This window comes from Mesoplodon mirus (genome assembly GCF_964341445.2).
Source record: "Mesoplodon mirus genome assembly, chromosome: 3".
NCBI classification, from domain to species: Eukaryota; Metazoa; Chordata; class Mammalia; order Artiodactyla; family Ziphiidae; genus Mesoplodon; species Mesoplodon mirus.
Window position 1 is genome coordinate 181,739,246 of NC_138978.1, and position 24,196 is coordinate 181,763,441.

Genomic DNA, 24,196 nt, shown 5'->3' on the forward strand with positions numbered 1-24,196 from the left:
GCACTTAGCACAATATCTGGCACAGAGTAAATAGGCCATAAAATGATAGTAATTATGTTTTATATTGATAATTCTATGGTTGAGAGACCGCTTGCCGATGCAGGGGACACAGGTTCGTGCCCCGGTCCGGGAAGATCCCACGTGCCGCGCAGCGGCTGGGCCTGTGAGCCATGGCCGCTGACCTGCGCATCCAGAGCCTGTGCTCCGCAACGGAAGGGGCCACAACAGTGAGAGGCCCGCGTATCGCAAAAAAAAAAAAAAAAAAAAGTGCATAGCAAGTAGTATGATTTCACTGTTTCAAAAAATAACCTGAATAATTTAGTTAATTAATAATAATTCAGTTGGAGAGGATATAGACATATATAATTTTACTCCACTTTTAAAATATTTCATTCAGTAATGAAGTGGTTTGTCCATATTAATTTTTTCCTTTATAATATTTCAAATTGTAATCTGGCCACACAAGGGTTTTTCCTTTGTGAAATGTGTGCCATCTGACTTCAAACTCTAGTCAATACCTGCTTATAGTATAAAAAGGAACTTCTTTCAAATAGGCCTCTTTTTTGTAGAAATGGTTACAGGAAAGTCCCTTAACTATTTTATGCCATTTTCTTTCTTTTAGCTGATAGAAGTTTCTTGATTCTTGTGTGTCTGATTAACTATGTTCTTTTTCTTAGGATTTTGTTGTGGAAACATTCAGTTCTAAAGACAGAATATAAACAAGAGACAGGTCAGGAGTACAAATCAGACCACCTACTCATTTCTCTTTGCAATTTCTCCTCTTACCTTTACTTCCTCTGTGATGCCTAGTGTGGCAGACTCTAACAGGCAGCAAAGCCGTATCATAAAGTATTAGACAAGGAAATGTCAGTTGCTATTTTGTACATGCAGATTCTTTGAAGGTATACCGGTTCTTCCTGTGTTCCTTTGACCCTCATTTTAGTATTCTTTCTGCTTGTGTTGGGTTCCTCTTAGCGATTTGGAGCACTGTTAGAACGTAGCCATAAAACTTGGATAAGGTAATTGCGAGGCACTTTTTCTCTGTTTTGATTGACGCCTTGACTTTCCAGTGGTATAGTATATAGTATATAGTGTAGTTTGTGGTTAGATGGTGGTATCACCATGCACGTAGGGTGTCCAGCGTGGGCCCTTTGCCTGTCCTTCTCTGCTGAAGTCACAAGCGTCTCAGTTGGGCTGAGTATTTCATTCTTTTTCATCATAATTCTGTTGAAGTATCAGAGGCTGATATATATAGGTGAATGTCTTATTAAAACCTCAACATACCTTCTCATTTCACTGTAAATTTTTAAGAGTGATGTAGCTATTCTTTAGTTGAGTCCATACTATGGGTTTTTTTTTCCAGTGCTGTATTTTGTGTCTGTTTAATAGGCTGAAGAAAATAAGGATTCATACAGGCAAATTCTGATTTTGTAAATTCTGGCTCCACTGTTTACAGTCCCAGGGCTTGGAAACTGACAGTTTGCTGGGATGTTCTATAATTTGTCTGTTTACATATGTAAAGTGTAAAGTCATAGTATTTTATGTGTATGTGCATTTATGTTTACTTTTGGATTTGTATGTAGATTTATGATATTTATATTTTGAACTTTTCTTTAGCTTTCACCTGCTATCTTAGGCTGATGATTTAGCTCCTTTGTGCTTGGGTTTCTCCATGATGATTATTTACAGGGATATTTTGGTGGTAGTTAATGATTTTTAATAATCATTGAAATTTTCAGAAAGCATTAAATACTTATCTTTTTTTTTCTCTTTTATCTCAGGCTAAAGTAAATGAAGCTGTAGAATGCTTACTGTCCCTGAAAGCTCAGTATAAAGAAAAAACTGGGAAGGAGTACGTCCCTGGTCAACCCCCATCATCACAAAGTTCACATTCAAGTCCATCCAGAAGCTCTGAGCCTCGTGGTCCAGAAACACCAGAAGCCAAATCACTTTTTGACAAAGTAGCTACTCAAGGAGAAGTAGTTCGAAAACTTAAAGCTGAAAAAGCTTCTAAGGTTAGTGTGGTATTATGTTTGTGTGTTTTTGTTTCTTACACTATAGGCCCTTTTCTTTGCCTGGAACCCTTTGTGTCCTGTCAAATCTGGCTAACTTCTACTCATGATGTCAGTTCTCAACTCTTTCATTTGCCTTTTAGAGAAGCGTTCGTTGATCCTAACCCCCATCCCCCATCCCCCATCCCCCATCCCCCATCCCAACTAGAGTGGCCTGGTCATTCTCATATGACACTGCCTTTCTCTGACATAACACTTAAATCGTTTAACAGCTAGTTTAATTGTTAAGTTGTCTGTTTCTCTCTTGTCTGTAAGATCCTTGAGAATAGGGACCTAGACCATATCAGTGCCTGGCATATTGTAGGCCCTCGATGTGTACTCTTTGCTTGACTCATTCTCCTAAAGCTCTGTCAATCTCAAATGGCAAGTTTTATCTTGAGCTCTAGTATGGTGTGCGCTAGTTGTATTATCTTTATAGGAGGAGGATTTGTTGGTACCGATTCAGATGAGTGGAAGACAGTAAGTCGTTATAGGTTTTGAAGTTTAACTAGTAATATAGAAACTTGGTTACTGTCATTTTTTATAACTGTGAAGTGTTCAACTTATGTAATTTAATGACTCGACTCAAATTACAGTAGAATACGTATTACATCCTAGTGCTTTCTAATAGGACTTTCTGAGATGATGGACATGTTCTCTGACAGTTCTGTCCAGTACAGTAGTTACTAGCCGCAAGGGCTGTTGAGCCCTTGAAATGTGGCTCCGTGACTGAGGAACTGAATTTTAAGTTTTATTTACTTTAATTTAAATTTAATTGGCCACATGTGGCCAGTGGCTATCCTTTGAACAGTGCAGTTATAGTACAGTTTTTAAGTCAGTATTTTCCAGTTCTGTTTCTGTTTCTCATGCTCTTTTATTCATTTTCAGTAGTGTATATTTAACATTCTCCACCCCTACCCCATACCCTCTGCCTTTGTGTTTTCAAATCTGCTTATAAAGCGTTGGACATTGGTGCTCAGACAGTGATTTGAATTAAATGCTCTCTTCTCTTTTTCCTCTTTTATTAAAGGATCAGGTAGATACAGCTGTACAAGAACTCCTTCAGCTGAAGGCCCAGTACAAGTCTCTGACGGGAGTAGATTATAAGCCTGTCTCTGCCAATGGGGCTGAGGAAAAAGATAAGAAAAAGAAAGAAAAAGAAAATAAATCTGAAAAGCAGAGTAAAACTCAGAAACAAAACGATGGCCAAAAGAAAGACTCTTCTAAAAACCAAGGAAGTGGGCTGTCATCAAGTGGACCAGGGGAAGCACAGGGGCCTAAGAAGCAGACCAGGTAATAAAACGTGGAAACTTCATTTGAAGTAAAGCAAAGTTTTGGATGAAGTGAACTTTTAATTATTTTTTAAAAGAAACAAATTTTGGTTAGTTTGACTATCACATTAAATTGGAGAATGCTAAAGGTATAATGTCAGCAGATAGTTTTTGTTCATTTTCTGTTTATTTAAATAGGTAACACATGCGTTTGCTTGGTTCCAGAATCTTAGAATATAAAAAGTTCAGTGCAGTCTCACTCCTATGCTTCTTTCACATCTTCCCAGTTCCTCCTGCCACCATAATGAATTGGTAACCACTGTTACTAGTTTCTTCCCTATCCACTGAGAGATTTTCATTTGCTCACACAAGTAAAAACAAATATATATGTGTGTGTGTATATATATATATATATTTTTTCCTCTCCTTCCTCCCTTGTAACACAATTGTTAGCCTAACTGTACACATTGTTTTGCATTTCAGCAGATTTTTCAAATGAAAATCTTTTGTGGGGACTAAACGAGAACTTTGTTCTCAATAGGCTTTTAAGATTGGTTAAATATAAAACAAAGCTGGTTTAAAGACAGCACTGTGGAATAGATGGTGTTTCAATATCTTCTAATCCGTATGAACAATATGATTCCCCCATTATCCACATCCCAAAATTAGAGTGAACTTTACGTGAGGTTCACTCTAAGCTGAACCTAAGTTAGGCTGTTGTTAGCAGCTACTATTTAGAGATACTTTGGTGTTAGACTTGTTTAGCTGAATTTCAAATTCTGCCTCTCGTCACTCACAGTATACACACAGTGTCTCCTCAAACAAGAGAATACAACAGTTGTTTTCTTGCCCATTGACTGGGTGATCAGCATTATAGAATAGTAGAAGTGAGAATAGCACTTCTCATTTTTTACCTTCTGACTGCTTGTGAAAGGGCCAGATTTCATGTAGGCATTTTGTTGAGATGTATCAGTGAAACAGTGGAGAATTCAAACATAAATACATTAAGATTTTAAGCCAATAAAGCCTTGTTTGTAAACTCTAAAAAGATGTACCTTTTATAAAACATAACTAATGGGTAGATTTTTCTATGTGGATCATAAGACCACAGTTTCCTGAATAATGGTTGGTGTTTCATTAAAAAGATTATTGTCTAGATTAAGTTTTTTTTTTCTTAGAGTTTATTGCACAATCACCATCATTAATGACTTCAAACATTTTTTTTTAAACGTCTTTATTGGAGTATAATCGCTTTACAATGGTGTGTTAGTTTCTGCTTTATAACAAAGTGAATCAGTTATACATATACATATGTCTAGAATAGTTCCCATATCTCTAGAATAGTTTTTTATGGCAGATCTAATTTATTTTGGAAGCATCTGTCTCTGCAACTTTTATTTACTGTGGTTAAAGGAAAAACTTATAGAAAAGAAACCTTACATGTAAGGATATATATACACACTTATATATTGACACATGTATACATATAGCCATTGTCTTTACTACTTTTTACATATTACTTTCAATGAGACACTGATTTTACTAACTATATTTTTATCTGGATTGAAACTGGCAAAAGATTCTTTTTATTTTTTAGTGAGAACACTATGAGAATAGGCTCTGTCTTTGCTACAAATACATTTCCTTATAAAGAACTTTGTAAAAGGAATGCCTGCATTAAAATCATAGCTTTTGTTACGCTTATTAGCTTTCCTAGCTTTTGGTGGATAGCATCACACGATCTTTTAAGAGATGATTGAACTGTTTTCTATGTTAAAAACATCATGGGAATGAATATAGAAGAGATATAAATATAGAAATAACTCAGACTGAAGGAAAACCAAGCTGTTTTGAGGTTTAGAGGTTTATTTCCATTCAGCCACAAAGCAATTGCTGGATGAAGAGATTTGTATTTTATTTTTTATATCTGCAGGTTGGGTCTTGAGGCAAAAAAAGAAGAAAATCTTGCAGATTGGTATTCTCAAGTGAGTATGGGTTCAGTTGATTTTTATGTTTTAAATTTCTCAAAGGCTACTTTAGATTCTAAAATCCAGACACAAAGTAATAATGCATATTGCCTTTAATAATACATAGCATAGTCATGTAACATGTCAGTTTTCAAAGCAATGTCACAGAAAGTATTGAATTGAGAAGTAGCCCTATGAGATAGTCATTATTTGATTTTTTATTTTGTTTTGTTTTTTTGGTGAGGTAAAGGGATGAGTCCTAAGTCACAAAAGAGTAAAACAGCAGAAGCAAGGTTAGAATTCAAGTCATCTTAAGAATTTAGAGCCCTGGTGTTTCTCAGTCTAGAATGATCCATTTTACATGCACATTAAGAGGATGCACCAACAGGGGAAGCCTCCAGACTTGAAGCTTGGCTATCATACTCTTGGCACTTATACTATAATTTTGGTTCAATTTAGGCTTCATGGACTATATTTTTCTTTTAAAAAGGTCATCACAAAATCAGAAATGATTGAATACTATGATGTAAGTGGCTGCTATATCCTTCGTCCCTGGGCATATTCCATTTGGGAATCCATCAAGGACTATTTTGATGCTGAGATCAAGAAACTTGGTGTTGAAAACTGCTATTTCCCCATGTTTGTGTCTCAAGGTGCATTAGAGAAAGAGAAGACTCATGTTGCTGACTTTGCCCCTGAGGTAAGTTAGCCTGCTTTATTTATTTTTGCAGTTTTCTGTCATGAACTCAGAAGTGTATTTTCAGTTCATACTTGAATAGTAATTTAAAAGGCAAGTTACTGCAGCCAACTTAGAGAAATGTAAAGCTATTTAAAAAAAATTAGATTTCTTTCATCAGGGCAAGTCATGATTCTTTTTGTTACATTCACTAATTAACTGGCTTTTACTTTTCAGTAAACATTATAAAGAGAGTAAGTATCTGCCTTTTCTCACAGTGAACAGAAGCAGTTATTTTAACTTGCCTTAATTGATATAGCAAAACTTGAAATAGAGATTTGACTATAACTGTGCTCTTCCTCTAAAGTGCTGTTTAAAAAATGTATGAAAAATGATTTCATCTTACTAGGTTGCTTGGGTGACAAGATCTGGCAAAACAGAGTTGGCAGAACCAATTGCTGTTCGTCCTACCAGTGAAACAGGTGAGGATAGGCCTTGGAACACAGGAGAAAAGCTCATTGAACATTAGAGACAGCTTCTAGAGTTGAGTCTCACCTTTTATTTTGTGATATTTGTAATCCTTATTGATGATATCAAGTTTAATGAATGTTGAAGATAAATGCAGACTTAAGTGACATAGAATTTTATTCTCTGTACAATATTCATTGTGGAGCTGTTTATCATTAGGATAAAGATTTTTTTAAAGCACTTTTAAATCATTTTTAATATCATGCTCTAATTTTTCAGAGCTTTCCAAGAAGTTTTATTCTTAGAATAGTTTTTATTCTTGGAATTGATTGTAAAATTGCAAACACTAATGTTTAATGCCTTATTTTCTTCAAATTAGTCATTTTAATATTACATTTACATTTATATAGGGTTTTTATAGGTTACTAAGTGATTTCATTTACACCTTGTATTATTCTAACAGTAGTGTAATTAGGAAAGTAGGGACAGCTATTGTTATTTCCATTTTTCAGGTTAAAAAAAAAGATCTCTGAAGGGTTAAATGATTTTCCTAAAATTGCACATAATAAATGGGAGTACTGCTTGGAAATTTTGAGTCTTTGGGCTTGTCACTGTCTCCAAAGGGGTTATCTATCTTTAGAGTTAAGGATTGTTTGCTTTTTATTTGATACTTTTAGCGATACTCTTGTATAATAGTATAATGATGTATTATTAAAATTATGACGCCAGCTTTTTTTCACATACCAGGTTGGCAAAGTTATATTTTGTTTTACTAATTATAGATAATCCTGAATAGGCTATGATAAGAAAGGCACCTTCACTTAAATTAGCAGTTAATGGCAAGAGGTTTCAGACCCTGGGTAGATGCATCAGATGGATTTAACCTAAATTCTGCTTCTAATGGGTAACTGTGCTGGATTCAGCAAGTGATTTAACTTCTCTAAGCTCAGCTCACGTTGTCAGTATTGAGATTATGATATCTATTTTGTGGGTTGAATGTGAGGATTGAGCAGGATAATGAAAGGAAAGAACTTAACATAGAGCACAGTATATGCTGTAAGATCTTCACTTAGTGTTTTTAGAAGTAAAATAGCCGAAAAGCTATAAAATTAAATGTAAATCTCATTGCGAAGAAAATAAAATACGGTCAGTTTTAGGTGGACTTGTTCCCTTGACTAATTCGTTTGATGGAATACAATACCGTTCACTTACCTGCACAAGCACAGCATTTTAATTCCCATTAATTATGTTTCCTGTTTAACGCCAACCAGCCTTCAAAGGGGAATAAAACCTTTAGTGACTAACTCTGCCTGTATTTTCCTGTGTCTTTTCAGTCATGTATCCTGCATACGCGAAATGGGTGCAGTCCCACAGAGACCTGCCCATCAGGCTCAATCAGTGGTGCAATGTGGTGGTAGGTGCACACCCCTTCTTACATTCTTTCATTATTCTTCTTACTCATTTAAACACACACACACACATTTTTTTTTCTTGTTTTTATATTCAAAGGATTGGGAGTATGGAAGCATTTTTGAAGTATTTTGGATTGCAGTTATGATTTCTGATGACTTACCGTATAAAGTTGTTACCAGAAATTGAAAAGCTCTCTCTGAAGATTAAATTGTGTTCTTGCCTCTTGCAGCGCTGGGAGTTCAAGCATCCTCAGCCTTTCCTACGGACTCGTGAGTTCCTTTGGCAGGAAGGGCACAGCGCATTCGCTACATTTGAAGAGGCAGCAGAAGAGGTACAACCGTTGTCCTCCATATTAGTTATGTTCTTATCCTTTGTCCAGGCTGTGCTTTTTCCCCCCCGCAGCTGTAAGTAATGCAGTGCTATCTATTTACATAGTAATCATTCAGTAAATAACTGTAAGTTGAATTTGGTCTGATCTCAAAATGACATTAAAAGATAATTTCCTGATATAAATTATTTTGTTCCTTAAAATTCATGTATCTGTTAAAAGAAAAAACAAGTTAATTCACATGTACGTGGACTTAAGAAACTGCCTACTGAAATTTTATTAGAAGATGTGCCGTTTTAAATTTTCAGATGAAAATAGTTTTGGACTTCATTGTATAGAAGAAATTATAATCCCACGGGTGAAATTAATTATTCTTCAGGAGATTTTTACCCTGGTTACTGTGTAATTTTCATAAGCATTTATTTTCTCTTATATTCTAAAGTTACTTATATTTAAAAAATTATTCCAGTTATTTTGCATACTGCTTTGTTGAATATTTTAATAAATTCACACTGGCTGCTTTGACCTTTCCATAAAAAAAGTTTTTTATTGTTTGAAGTGCTTTTCCCACCACAATTAGTTTTTTTTTTCTTTTCTTTTTTAATACATTTATTTATTTTATTTTTGGCTGCGTTGGGTCTTTGTTGTTGCTGCGTGGGCTTTCTCTAGTTGCGGCGAGTGGGGGCTACTCTTTGTTGCAGTGCGCAGGCTTCTTATTGCAGTGGCTTCTCTTGTTGCAGAGCGTGGGCTCTAGGCGTGTGGGCTTCAGTAGTTGTGACATGTGGGCTCAGTAGTTGTGGCTTGGGGGCTCTGGAGCGCAGGCTCAGTAGTTGTGGCGCATGGGCTTAGTTGCTCCGCGGCACGTGGGATCTTCCCGGACCAGGGCTCGAACCAGTGTCCCCTGCACTGGCAGGCAGATTCTCAACTACTGCGCCACCCAGGAAGCCCCACAATTAGTTTTAAATAGTACAGTTTTTATTGATCTACCATCAATAAATATATATCGTAAATTTGAACACTTTTCATTTAAAACGTTGTTACAGGTTTTGCAGATACTTGACTTATATGCTCAGGTATATGAAGAACTCCTGGCAATTCCTGTCGTAAAGGGAAGAAAGACTGAAAAGGAGAAATTTGCAGGAGGAGACTACACAACTACAGTAGAAGCATTTATATCTGCCAGTGGAAGAGCTATCCAGGTATCAAACTGCTGTATAGGATTCCTAGGTGACTGTAAGCATAGCCCGTGGGCAGATCTGACAAGTTTCTTCTGTCATCAGAGAAGTAGACTCTTAAAAATCAGTATATCACATGTTTTCTAAGGCCATATTATAATTTCAGGCCAATCTGTCCCATTCCCTGTATATCTCCAAGGTCAGTTAAATCAAGGCTTATATCCTGAATTACCAAAGCATGGATTTTTTGTGTGTGTGTGGTACGCGGGCCTCTCACTGCTGTGGCCTCTCCCGTTGCGGAGCACAGGCTCCGGACGCACAGGCTCAGCGGCCACGGCTCACGGGCCCAGCCGCTCCGCGGCATGTGGGATCTTCCCAGACCGGGGCACGAACCCGTGTCCCCTGCATCGGCAGGCAGACTCTCAACCACTGCACCACCAGGGAAGCCCCAAAGCGTGGATTTTTAAAAAACCTTTGTAAATAAAGTAACTCCTATAAGAGGGGCTGCTCATAGCTGTATGCTACTATATATTTTTTGACTAACCTTCGTCTCCTTGTTGTATCAGCATTGCTTTAAAAACTTATTTAATATAAAAAATCAGGGAAGATAAAGCAAGTCTAGTGCCATTTCAGGTATGTGATCTTACAGTACTTATTTTCAGAGGCATTACTAGGTTATCAAAATTAAAAGATGTGCTTCTCTATTTTAGGGAGCAACATCGCATCATTTAGGGCAGAACTTTTCTAAAATGTTTGAAATCATTTTTGAAGACCCAAAGACACCAGGAGAGAAGCAATTTGCCTATCAGAACTCCTGGGGCCTGACAACTCGAACTATTGGTGTTATGACCATGGTTCATGGGGACAACATGGGCTTAGTATTACCACCCCGTGTAGCCTGTGTTCAGGTAAGGAAAGTATTTCTGTTTACAAGCCATGTTGAGCGAAGAAAAGTTTAAAGTGGGATTTTTCTTCTGAGTGTCATTCAGGTAGATTTCGCTGATACAGAACGTAGAATACAGTCTAGACCTTGGTATTGTGTAACTATGTATATTATTTGTGTTACTGTTTTTTACTCTTTTAATTTTTTTACCTACTTTATAAAAGTTTTAGAAATCATTTTTTGAATAATGGTTTATAGTAGGTTAAATGAAAAACAAATGTATTTAGCATGGACAAACAACATGTAGCTATTAAATTGTTGCTAGATATTCTGCGTAAATTAGAAACTATCCAAGTTGATTTGTGTGAAGGCTTATAGTCACTAGGAGGTTTTGACTCCTGGATACTATGTGGTGATGTGACTTCATTACTTCCATATACTGCTCCTTTGTATAAATTTGTGATACTGTGCTGGATTCTAGGTGGTGGTTATTCCTTGTGGCATTACAAATGCACTTTCTGAAGAAGACAGAGATGCTCTGATTGCAAAATGCAATGATTATCGAAGGCGGTTACTCAGTGTTAATATTCGAGTTAGAGCTGATTTGCGAGATAACTATTCACCAGGTTGGAAGTTCAATCACTGGGAGCTCAAGGTAAATTCTTCAGTTGCATATTTTACTCCCATGCTCCCAATTTGGATTTTTGTTACGTTAGAATTAAAGTGATCATGAAGACCTTGATTATGGTTAATAAACCTCATATGGTTGTTACTAAAATGTTTATATCAAGAATTCATAAAATAAATACGTTATTTAAATAGTAAGACTATCAGAATAGTGGTGCATGGGCATCAACTAGCTGTCATTGTTACAGCTAATCAGAGGTTAATTTCATACTTGGTTTTTCACGCCACATTGTTTCACAGCGGTTTATTGATTTTTATTTTGTATATTCAAGGCTAGTCTAAATTCTGGTTTAATGTTTTTGATAGTAACTTTTATTTGTTGCACATTGTCATTAACAGATGATCTGTATACTTTATTCCATTTTTCAAACTTCTGGGATTTAACTTTTTTTCTTATGATGAACCAGGGGCTCTTGTTAGAACTAGCAGTTAGGAGTCAGGAACTTATAAACTCATATTACCGGCAGTGGATAAGAAGGTGTAGTGACATTGCAGCTTCAATCTTTCAAATATGGAAGCTCAGTAATACTGGGATTGTTCAGTGTACGTGTCAGGTTCCCAAAGGTGCTAATCTTTATCCCCTTATTTGTTTTAAATGGCCCCTAAGATAAATCTCTCTGCTGAAGAATAGTAGTTATATTGATATTGCTTTCCTTTTTGTAATATATTTTTTCCTTTAAGGAAGGAAAAAATATATTACTCTTCTACCTTTAATGAAGACTTTAAAGGTGAATAGTTTCCCTGTAATTTCCCTTTAATTGCAGTCTTTTTTACTTACTTTGAAATAGTGGTTGTGTGCTTGCAGTAATACCTTGTCTACACCCATTTGTACTTGCCTGAGGTACCAAAAAGAAACCTGTTCCTTGCTACTAGCTGGACTGAAAGGGAAGAACAAAAGTCGTCCACACTTACTTCCGTGTCTCTCGTCTTTCCCTTCCTCTTTCATCTCAGTCCTCCGCCTCGGACTGACTTGACTTTGTCTCTGTCCCTCTTCTTTGCCGTACCCTGGTGAACCTGTCCTATGTGGGGGAGGCATCTTAGTGTGACTTGGCTCCGCTGCAGCTTCCTTCTCTACAATAGTTAGGAAAGAAAACAAGGTCCCTCAGTTCTAAACTTGATGCCGAAAATTAAAGAACACTGAGAAAGAGGGTTCGTTAGCTAGCGAAAATCAGTGCTAGTGCATTTAAGGCCAGGAATTTCCAAGGAAAGAAAACAGTTGGGAGATCTAGATTCATAGTTATTCGATAGTGATTCACTTCGTGAAGTGTGTGTGTGTGTGTGATGTATGTATTGTGAGGCTCACCCAGATTAATAAATGAGGTGTATGGTTTGGTTGCCAGACGAGGACCCAGCGACTGACTCCCATAACTCTTCGTTAGAAAACAGGGGAAAATGGGAAATAGAAAGGGGAAAATAATATGAGTGAATTAACTACTGTTTTTTTTTTTTTTTACTGTATTGGATGATTAAGATAATTTTGTATTGCTGTTGAAAAACAAACGAAAAACAGGAGTCCCTTATAAGTAAATTCATAACTAGTTACTTAGAAAAACTACCAATAAAATACATGCCTCTTGTACGACTTGCCCTCAGATGATCTCTCCACTTCTGTTTTCCGTTATCCCCTTTCATAGATCTTTTCTCTCTTCTCAGTCTATTTTTCCACCTCTGTGTCTTTGCTTGTGCTGTTTCTCCCACTTGGGTTATAAAATTTGTTATCATGAAACAAACACAAATTTACAATAAAGGAAGTACAGTACAAAAATTTTTTTCCTGCCTGAACCATTTGAAAACAAGATGCTACCGTGATGCCCCATCACTCTACAAACATGTTCTCCTGTATAATCACAATAAAGCCTATAAAATCAGGATGTTAACATTGAGACTTATTGCCATCGAATTCTAGGACCCATTCAGGTTTTGTGAGTTGTCCAACTCGCGTCCTTCATAGCAGAAGGGTCTAGTTCAGAATTATGTGTTGCATATAGTTATCATGTCCCTTTAGTCTCTTTTAGTCTGGAATAGTTCCTCAGTTTTTCTTTAGTTATCATGGTCTTGACATTCCTCACTAGCTTTTTACTTAATTAAAATTTTTATGGACCCATGGTTTCTGAGATTATTCAGTGGGTTATAATCTGTTACTATTATTATTTATTTTGATGCTCAAATTTGTCTTCGGTGGGACCAGTAGGATCCCTTAAGGCTAACTTTTGTATTCTTTAGCACGTCCTTGCTTTTTGGCAGAAGATCTTGTAGGGTTTATCTTGTTCTCTCTCTCTCGCCCAACTCTGCAATTAGCCACACCTCGAAGAAGCCCTGGTTCTTTTTAGGAAAGAATGGTATTTAGTGCGGGTGTGCCCATCACTTTTGAGCTCTTACTGCTTCCAAGCCTTCTCAGTAGATGGAGCTATGGAATGCGTGTGCGTGTGTACACACACACACACACACACACACACACGTACGTACGTACATACTCACATGTATTTACATCTATTTTTCTGTATCCACCTATGTAATTTGATAACCATGAGTTCACACTGATACCTTCAATTCCAGTCAAAACCCACATGACCCAATCTAGTTTTCTCCCATTCCGTATTTTAACTCTCTTCTCTGACAGTGAAAAACCTAGCTCCACTTGTCCTTAGTATGTTTATTTGATCAGTCCCCCTGTGTTCCTCCACTCTCTCATTGCTGTTGCCACCCACTCCCCTGCGTGAATGCCCTCCTCATCCCTCATGGGCTCTGACACCCCGTGCCAGGCTCTTCTCCTGTGAAGTTGCCTTTTCACCCAGCTGCAGCTTCGAAACCTTGCCCTGAGCTGTCCCAGCTCTCCCCTTTTCCAGTACAGGATGTAGTTCTATTGCATTTTATTGTCACGTCTTTTTAGTTTCCTTTAATCAGAAGTAGGTCCTCAGCCTTCCTTTGTCGTTCATGGCATTGACATTTCTGTAAATATAGGTCAGTTATTTTACAGAATGGTCTTCAATTCTGATGAATCTACTCATTAATCTTTGCCTCCTCCAGTAACTTTTCTTCTCTCTTCCAACTGAGGATAGTTTCTCACTTTTGATTTTCTGTACTGATTTTTATTATTTGTATGCATGCCTTATTTACTGTGCAAAACATGAAGCTTCTTGAGGACAGGATCTCTTTCTTATTCATCTTTTAAATCTCATTGCACTTAACACTGTTTCTTACACATGCATGCATTGCATGAATAAAGAAAACAATAAAATAATGTAATAGTATACAGTATTTTGTTCCCGATAGTTTATAAAATCAGTCTTCTCTAGGGGTGATTTTTTCTAGAGTAACATTTAAATTTTTTCCTTTGACGTTGATTTGGGGGACCGCCGATCAGCTAAACCGTATATAGAGTTTCCTAATTTAAATTCAGAAACCCCAAAGTAGTTTTAGAGGATCATTTAGTATTAGAGGATTAGAGGATCATTCAGTCAAAAAAAAAATTGTTAAAAACCTACTGTGTGTCAGGTAAGGTTCCAGGCCCTAAAACTGAGGTCTCCCTAGGCCTTAATCCACTCAGAACAGACTCCTTATGTGCACTAACAAGGATTGAACATTCCCAAGGCTTAAACTTGCATACGGTCCTTAAGCTCCTCTGTAAAAACCATAGACTACTGGGGAATGCTTCTCAAAGTGAAATCCCAGGACCAGCAGTCTCAGCATCACCTGAGAACTTGTTAGAAATATAAATTCTCAGGCCCCTTCGCTGGACCTACTGTGATCAGAAACTTGGGTGGTGGAGCCAGCAGTCTGTGCTTGGACAAGCCCTTCAGTGATTCTGATGCTCAGGTTAGAGCAGCCAGAGCTAGGGCTTCCCAACCAAAGCACACCACGTGCCATGAATGAGTCAAGGATATACCAAGGTGGCTTGGGGTGGCTTCAGCCTCAAGAAGCCTTCTGTATTTACCCCAATGTGCCTTACAAGTGTAATTTTCTGTGTGTGCGTTATGGGAGAGAAGTTAGGAACACTGAGCTAGACAACTGCAACCACCCTCATGTTTCCCCGTTAAGCTCTTAGCTCAGAACCACTCGGGCAGTAAGTACCTTCTTTCCTTAGGTTTATGCCTTCTCATTGGAAGAGGTTTCTGTAATATCTCAGGAATATTACCTAGTTTTTTAAAGTGGTTTGTTTCTGTCTTTGTTTTTTGGATTTTTATGATTTATAGTAAAGCCATGGAGTAAGTCTATATATTCAATTGGAGACATGCATGTATTATGTTTAACTGCCTTTTTCCTAGGGAGTTCCGATTAGACTTGAAGTTGGGCCACGTGATATGAAGAGCTGTCAGTTTGTTGCTGTCAGACGGGACACTGGAGAAAAGCTGACAGTTGCTGAAAATGAGGCCGAGACGAAACTTCACGCTATTTTGGAAGACATCCATATTAACCTGTTCACCCGGTCAGTTCCTTAGAGTTGCTTGTGTCTCTCATCTTCACACTGTGCTCAGCCTTTGAGATATATGCCAAGGAATCCTTGACTGCCCCTGTGGAAAGTACTCTTTCCCTCTGAACTCTCATGGTTCTTAACTGGACTTTCTCTTTGTGTTTTTTAACTTGTATTATGAATGCTTTTCTATATGCTTTCTGCTCCATACTGAGTTTGCAGTGATGGACTGTCTGCCCCATGGAGTAATTTGGGTTAATTTTAGATCCAGGCTTTCATGATATATAAAATTTGAGGGACAAAGGCATTGATTCTCACCTGTTGGATACACATTAGCAGCACCTGGGAAGCTTTTCAAAATACTTGTGCCTGGGACTCTCCCCAAGGGATGTTAATTTAACTGGTCTAGAGTGGGCCTGGCACCTAGAGTGTTAAACGCTCCCTAGGTGATTATGATGTGTCACCAAGGCTAAGAACCTCCTGATTGGGGTTGGGGGTGAAAGGTGAGGGGGAGACCTCAGGGCTGCCCTGACCTCTGGAGAGGGGACTTTTAGAATCACAGATCTCAAGGCAGAGGTACTAGAAGGTTGGTGGCATATGTGTGGCACCCTGGTTTCTTTCCTACCCACCTGAAGCAGAGAGGAAGGCCCATGGCCACTGGAGATACAGGTTCAGTTTCTAGGGGAGAGTAGTGCCTGTATCTTACTCGTTTATCTTCTAATACCTTGTGCCTGATTCATACTCATGTTCAATAAATCTTGCATTTAAGGAGTGAACCAATTTTAGCCTTGGCTTTGGTGCTTATTTATGTGATTTTAGGCAAGTGATTTTGCTTCTCTTGGCTTGCTTGCCCTAAAATGCGAGTGATAATATATCTTTTGAAGGGTTACTTCACGGATTTATTTGGCCTACAAATTCATAATTCACGTGAAGTTCATCTGAATGCAGAACAGGTGATACTGTCAGAGACGAAAGATTAGAAGTCTGCCTGTCCTTGTTGCTACTGTTCGCATAGTGCTCTCAGTGCAGAGGTTCTTTTCCAGAGAGTCTCCTCAGGATCACCTGGGAGCTTTGGGAATAGAAACTTACCTGAGCCTCGTACCTGGAGATTCTGACTCATTAGTTTTAAGATAGCTTCAGGTCGGGCTTCCCTGGTGGCGCAGTGGTTAAGAAGCCACCTGCCAATGCAGGGGACACAGGTTCGAGCCCTGGTCTGGGAAGATCCCACATGCCATGGAGAAACTAAGCCCGTGTGCCACAACTACTGAGCCTGCGCTCTAGAGCCCGCGAGCCACAACTACTGAAGTCCACGCACCTAGAGCCTGTGCTCCGCAACAAGAGAAGCCACTGCAATGAAAAGTCTGTGTACCGGAACGAAGAGTAGCCCGGCTCGCTGCAACTAGAGAAAGCCCGCGTGCAACAATGAAGACCCAATGCAGCCAAAAATAAATAAATAAATTTATTTTTTAAAAAAGATCCCTTCAGGTTATCATTATGTAACGTTAAAATGCTCTCTCTGTGATACACATGTACACCCTTGGTTGGAAAACCACTGCTTTAGTGACTAAAAAGCAAGGGTTTTTGTTGACATTTTTATTCAGTAAATTTATTAATGTAAGTTGCTTTAAAGGTGCATGTTTTTCCCTCCTTAAGGCTTCAGCCTGGGAAGTGGCGAGTTCCTTCCTCTGCATCTCATTGGCTATAACTTAGTCACTTGGGCCCACCTCACTGCAAAAAAGTTGGAAGAAAAGGAAACAGATTTGGTGGACAGCTAGCAGTTGCTGCCAGGGTCCATACATTTCTAGCCCTGAGGTTCAGAAAAGAAAAATATGCCTTCTCTTCCTTGGTCACCACCTCATGTAATGTGTGACTTTGAGTGTGGAAGAGAATAATATTTATTCCCATTTCTGAAACCTGAGGTTCTTACAGAAGATTTACATAGTATGTGAAAAATAGCTCGAATAATGTATATTTATGTGTTTTTCCTTTCTTAAACATTTTCATGCCTTTGTATTCGATTCTAACAACAATTTGATATGGTAGTTAGATTTGAATATTTTTCCAATTTTTCAGAAGGGAAAACTAAGACCAGAGAGGTTTAAATAATAACCCAGACTCTTGTAGGTAATAAGTGGTAATGCCAGGAATTAGAATGTTGATCAGTAGAGATTTAATGGCGATTACAAAAGTAATTGTTACCTGTGCGTGCTTGGCAAATTCTCCATTCATTTAGTTTTCACGATTATGCAGTGATGAGCTAACTGAGATTTACTGGATGTCACTGCTAGAGACAGAGTTGAGGTTCATATTGAATTCTTCTCTCTTCCAGGTTATTATTCTTTCATTAAATTATGCTATTTAAAAAAAAAACTTGGTCATATTAGTAAGAAAAAATATGTATTCTTTTCTAATTGTTTGATAGGGCTTCTGAAGACCTTAAGACTCATATGGTTGTGGCTAATACAATGGAGGACTTTCAGAAGGAACTTGATTCTGGGAAGGTAAGAGACTTCTGCAAAGTTTTGAATATAAACATATTTCAGTAAATGGTGTTTTAAGACTCACTGAATTTATGCATGATGTTAATTCCTTTTTCAAAGCCTGTCACACAAAAGGATTATATATTACTCAGCATTACATACTCTTGTTTTCCACTGTCTTTCCTGCAGCATTACAACATTATATCATTTTTGGATAACACTGTAAACTGATTACGTAAGAGTTTTTCTCTCATGCTCATTACGCTGGCTGAACAAAATTCATTATGACCCCTAATATTTTTATTATTGAAAAATTTTGTTTTCTCAGTTTGATGTAAGTTCCTAAAGTAAGCATTGTTCTAGTTTTAGAAATGTAATGTGCAGATTCCTAAAATAAGGAAGGCCCGTTTCTATTCTCTGGGCATACATACTTAGCCAGATCTTAGTTGAATTGAACTTTCTGAGTAATAAGTGAAACATATTACTTATTTCTAAGTCTGTTTTTGAGAATGAGTGTGTACTTCTGGATTCCTTAAAACTACACAGGTTTCCCTAATGGCTCTTTAAGATTTTATCAGCTTTATGTGTTGTGTGTATGCAGATGTTGCCAGCCGAAACTTAATTTTCATAAAGAAGAGGTCTTGATTTGCAAAGTTATTAATTCCTGGAATGAATCACTTATGAACTTTAGTATTTTGATGCACATGTTTGATTATACAGCCAGTCCTGTGTCCCCAGGTTATAAATGAGAAAACCATGGACCAGAGTCTAAATAAATTACCCCAAGCCATACAGAAGCAGACCTGGTATTAGAATTTAGATTTCTCTTCTGATTCAGCTTAACACATTATCGACTGGGGGAGTTTTGCAGAAACTAATGCCTGTGGCCGTAATCATCTCTGGTCAAAAATGTGTTAATGTACTTTCCTCTGTATCTTTTTTTTTTTTTTAATTCATGCTGAGGGTATAAGACAAAATTTTGCTTGGCTATGTTCATTCCCTCCTAATATGTCTCTTATTGCATGAGCTGAGAAAATGTTAATCTCTCTGGCTCTCAGTTTACTAATCTGTGAAATGAGTACAAAATAGATGGTATCAAAATCCCCTTCAGATCATAACTCTTCAGTATTTAGCCTTCTATTATTCTTGGTTTATTGCCCTTGTAATCTTCCACTTTTCTGGTGTCCATAATTTGCCATGTGACTTCAAACTATATACTTCTAATCTCTATTTCTTCTAGCCCTCTGCCTGGAGAATGGATAGCCATCTGATTCCGTGTATATTTTTTCTTTCACTCTAATTTATTTTTTATAATTTTTTGTTCCATTAATTATTGGCTTTTAAAATTTCCTTTATTATAGAAACATGGTAGTCACTTTTGCAGTACAGTCTTAAAGACATTGCATAAGAGTTAATAAATGGATAGAGTATCAGTTAATCCATTGCTCTCAAAGAAATGAATCTCAGCAGATATTAGTGGAATCATATCTTTTATTCTAATATTAGATAAGCTACAGGAGAGATTTCAACATCTCTCCTGAACCAGAATATAGTATTTTAGTTGTGTGTCCAAAGATCATGTAGAGACCAAAGCAGATTTTGTTTCTTGTATTCAGTAGTCAGTTTCATCCCTCATCTCACCTCATGGTTGGTCAGCTTAGGTATGTTGACTGACCATCAAGCAAGCTTTGAGGCTGTTGTATATAAAGTTGGATTTACTGGGAGGGGAGAAGGAGGAAGGGATCTTCAGAACTTGAATGTAGGTGAGAGTTTGATTTTCTACTCTTCCCTGTTGGTATAAATGAAAAACATTTTTTTTATGTCTGACTTATAGGACTTGATTTTAGCAAATTTTTCCAAGGGGATATGATCTTAATTGAATGAAAAATAAATGTCATTTATATGTAACATACTTATTACTGTTGACATTCATTATTAATCTATTGATCAATGTTTTTTGAGTATTAATATTTCTCGTCATTACCATTTTCGGCTGCAGAGTTCAAGATATTATATATTATAAAAGATTGTGTCTTTTTAAAACAGATGTAGAAATAATAAAAGACAAAAAGGTAAAAACCTTTCCATGGCTGAATAAATAGCCTCAAAATGCATGTTCTCCTTTCATATTAATGAATCGTGTGTAGTGAAAAGGAATTTCAAGTCATATCATCTAAACTTCACTTTGAAGCTAGAAAGAATTAAAACATGTTTTTTTCTTTATAAAATTATCATTTATGAGTCCAAATACATTTAATAACAGCTTTCGTTGAATTTGTTCACATGCTGCACCATTTTAATTTTAAAAACTATTACTTTAGAAATACTTTCTCAAGGCTTAGTGATTTTTTTTTTTGCTTGGAGAAAAGAAAATAAGACTACTTACTGTAAACTTTGTGAAAGTTATAAAAAAATAGCTTTAAGTGTTGTGAGTTAACAAAAGTAAGATTTCTGAGAAACCAAATTTATTATTCAAAAACATTCTTCGGAATTGTCTTAATATTTTTATCATTACATAATTAGAGACTGATTAAAGTTTTCCCCCTATTCTGTCTTTTGGAATGAATTGTAATTCTTTTATGAATGTACAGTTTTTTCATGCTTTTTGTTTGTATAAGTGCTAATGATTTACCAAGTTTCAATACAGGTAAGTAACTTTGTGATTTCAGCTCTTATGTCTCTAGATTTGTTTTTGCTTCAGTTTTCATTGAACAATTTCTATATTTAAATTTTATATTATTTATATATCCAATAATTACTAATTTTATATTATTTGTATATTTAATTAAAGCATTTATATATTTAAAATAATTATATAATTGTTAATATATAATTTAAGTATATATTTTAAAGACTATACTAAAATTTTTCAAAATACTTGTTATTACCAACCTTTCCACCTTCCCTTCACCCATTCGTCCCACCCACCATGCCTAGAAATTGACCACCTCTTTATTGTCTTAATGCACATCATCAAAATAACAGTTTATCAACTTTGGGAATTAGGCTAACATATTTTGCTTAATCAACACAAGAGATGTAGAAAACTAACCCTTCCTTGCCCTGCAGTAACGTTCTCCTGTTGAATTACTCGTTTTTTTGTAATGTCCTCATCTCTATTTACTTTTACTTTACTTCTTAGAGAAGCCTTTTGAAAAATGTTTAACTAAATCCCAAGTGCAAGGCAGGGTTTCCAGAAGGGACTCGATTTGAGCATGGAAGGTGTGGCTGGGACTAGTTGATGGGAAGTTGGCAAAGAAGCTGGATGACCTTCTAGTTGCTTTTAAACTAGCATTTCTAATGTTTGGGAATTATCCATGTCTTTGATCTCTCTGCTACTAACAGGAATTTTTTATAGGACTAATGCATAATTATTATTGCAGACAAGCCTCATTTTGAGGTAGACATGCGATGAAAAATTTAAGATTCACAGCTATGAGAAATCTTAATTCTTGTCTAGTCCAGTATCCACATTTTACAAAAGAAAGCTCAGGGCTAGAGATTTTCATATAGGCAATGAATTTCAAAATTAGAATAAAATCCCAGGTCTCTTGATTCTGCCTATTATTCTTTTTTTTTAACATTTATTTATTTATTTGGTTGTGCTGGGTCTTCGTTGTGGCAGCTGGGCTCGTTAGTTGCAGTTCTCCAGAGCCTCAGTTGAGGCACACAGGCTCCTTAGTTGTGGCATGTGAACTCTTAGTTGTGGCATGCACGTGGGATCTAGTTCCCTGACCAGGGATCGAACCTGGCTGGGCCCCCTGCATTGGGAGCGCAGAGTCTTAACTGCTGCGCCACCAGGGAAGTCCCACTGCCTATTATTCTATATGGTCTATGAAAGAAAATTTGAGAGGTTTTTGTTTCTGATACAAAATGACTTTTGACTTTTTTTTTTTTTGTGGTACGTGGGCCTCTCACTGTTGTGGCCTCTCCCGTTGCGGAGCACAGGCTCTGGACACGCAGGCTCAGCGGCCATGGCTCACGGGCCCAGCCGCTCCACGGCATGTGGGATCTTCCCGGACGGGGGCACGAACCCGCGTCCCCTGCATCGGCAGGTGGACTCTCAACCACTGCGCCACCAGGGAAGCCCTTTTTTTGACTTTTAAAATACCCTTGGACTTGAAAAATGATTCACTTACCTATAACATGTTAGAAACAGCACGGTTTTTTTAATAAGGATGTGTAAAGTGAGGTTTACTTGATTGTTAGTTTTGTTTTTTTTTTATGATAACGTGAACCTCTCACTGTTGTGGCCTCTCCCGTTGGGGAGCACAGGCTCCGGACGCGCAGGCTCAGCGGCCATGGCTCACGGGCCCAGCTGCTCCGTGGCATGTGGGATCCTCCCGGACCGGGGCACGAACCCGTGTCCCCTGCATCGGCAGGCGGACTCTCAACCACTGCGCCACCAGGGAAGCCCCTGTTAATTGTTATTTTAACAACAACTTAAAAATCAGTTTACTATTTGTCCTTTCCTCTCTATGCTCCTTGTAACCACGTGGCCAGGTAGAGCAGGCAGCAGTGCAGATTTGAAATGAAGAAGATTCCGAATTCACCCTTTGTTCCTTCTCTTCAGCACTATGTTGCTGCCGGTTTATTTGGACATTTAAGTGTATTGCAAAGATTCTTTGTTACATCCGGATGTTATATGATGTGTGGGTTTGAGATAGTGAAAGACATTCTTTGTTATCTCAAGTACCTCTGAGCAGAGTTGCTAGCAGGTTTGCAAAAGTACCATGGCCTGAAAAAGACTGGGAGACCTATCCTTTTTGCTTATAGGTTTAATAGAGAACTCAAATGTTCCTTCTACAGAATGTAAACAGTGAACGTTTTTCCTTATTAGATTGCTCAGATTCCATTCTGTGGGGAAATTGACTGTGAAGATTGGATCAAAAAGACCACTGCCAGGTAAGATAATTACGTGTAACAGATAAAACCCGTGAGGTATTGCAGTGGAAAAGAATAGAAAAGTATGGCATAAAAGAATGGAATTCTTATTTGTTTTTAATTTCAGGGATCAAGATCTTGAACCTGGTGCCCCATCGATGGGAGCTAAGAGCCTTTGCATCCCCTTCAGACCACTCTGTGAGCTGCAGCCTGGAGCCCAGTGCGTCTGCGGCAAGAACCCTGCCAAGTTCTACACCTTGTTTGGTCGTAGTTACTAAGGGATAAGACAAAACCCCATCTCGAACCCTCTTCACTTTTTAAAAAGTTGATACTATTATCTCCCCAGATATAGACAGTTTTATGATTTTTTTTTTAAATAAAGGATCTAAAAGGAGGTTACATGAGAAAAATATCTATTCTTATGCCTAAATAGTGGAAAAGAGACTTTTCTGTAAACAACCCCAGTAATAAATATCATGAACTAATACTGTTCCATGTATTCATTTGTTTCTGAAATACCTGAATTCTATGCTACAGGGAAATTCCTATGAAGAGGTGAAGATAACTGCTCTGATCTAAGTATCCCTCATGTTTCAGACCTTGAACCACCAGTTTCTTGTTTCTTCTCTGTTGGAGTACCTCTTTTCCGTAACTGGTACTGAATTTGAAGTTGCCCTAAATCTTTCTGATTAAAAAGCAAAACACAACCACGAATGTAACAAAAGCGATTTCTGTTGAGCTCCTCTCTCCCTCTTGTGTCTCGTAGTTACTCTGAGGTCTTCAAAAACCCAGTCATGGGCTTCCCTGGTGGCGCAGTGGTTGAGAGTCCGCCTGCCCATGCAGGGTACACGGGTTCACACCCTGGTCCGGGAAGATCCCACATGCCGCGGAGCGGCTGGGCCCGTGAGCCATGGCCGCTGAGCCTGTGCGTCCGGAGCCTGTGCTCCCCAACGGGAGAGGCCACAATAGGGAGAAGCCCGTGTACCACACACAGACACAAAAAACCCAGTCACGCTTTCTGAGAGAGTGGTCAACCCTCCTCTCCTCTCTGCTTCCTGTTTTGCGTCCTTCCTCACACTGCTTCTGCCTCCACCGCACCACTGTTCTCACAGAGCTCACGCTGCCACACTCCTGCCCAAAGCTAACTTCTTAGTTCCTTGTCTTACCATAGCTCTCTGCTGCACTTCTGCTGCTATAACACGTTTCTCCTGTTGACTAAAATTACTCCCATGACTTGCCCTCCTCCCTTTCTGCTGCTTTTTCTCAGTCATGTGTCTTCCGCTGTTTTCCCTTCCTTGGCCTGCTCCTTAGACATCAGTGTGCTCAGTGTCCATACTTGGTCCTCTTCTTATGCTCCCTGATCAGCCTCATCTCACCCCATGGTTTCAACCTGCATGAGTAGGATGATGACTCCAACACTTTTATCTCCCAGTCTGACCTCTAGACCTCTATTTCAACTGCATACTGGATTTTCTTGAGTGTTCATCAACACTTCAGGGCAG

General features: G+C 37.9%; 1 protein-coding gene across 1 annotated transcript in view; it reads left to right on the forward strand.

Annotated features, from left to right (window-relative positions):
* Window positions 1-23,179, forward strand: part of EPRS1 (glutamyl-prolyl-tRNA synthetase 1) — a 66,413-nt gene extending 43,234 nt beyond the window's left edge. The window contains exons 19-32 of the mRNA XM_082612079.1: window positions 1,782-2,015; window positions 3,082-3,344; window positions 5,256-5,307; window positions 5,780-5,989; window positions 6,375-6,447; window positions 7,768-7,847; window positions 8,076-8,177; window positions 9,218-9,373; window positions 10,060-10,257; window positions 10,714-10,887; window positions 15,185-15,345; window positions 17,753-17,831; window positions 22,651-22,715; window positions 22,822-23,179. Of these exons, the coding sequence (XP_082468205.1) occupies window positions 1,782-2,015; window positions 3,082-3,344; window positions 5,256-5,307; window positions 5,780-5,989; window positions 6,375-6,447; window positions 7,768-7,847; window positions 8,076-8,177; window positions 9,218-9,373; window positions 10,060-10,257; window positions 10,714-10,887; window positions 15,185-15,345; window positions 17,753-17,831; window positions 22,651-22,715; window positions 22,822-22,972 (1,998 nt within the window). The 3' untranslated portion in view covers window positions 22,973-23,179. The remainder of the gene's footprint in view (window positions 1-1,781; window positions 2,016-3,081; window positions 3,345-5,255; window positions 5,308-5,779; window positions 5,990-6,374; window positions 6,448-7,767; window positions 7,848-8,075; window positions 8,178-9,217; window positions 9,374-10,059; window positions 10,258-10,713; window positions 10,888-15,184; window positions 15,346-17,752; window positions 17,832-22,650; window positions 22,716-22,821) is intronic.
* The last annotated feature ends 1,017 nt before the right edge of the window (window positions 23,180-24,196 follow it).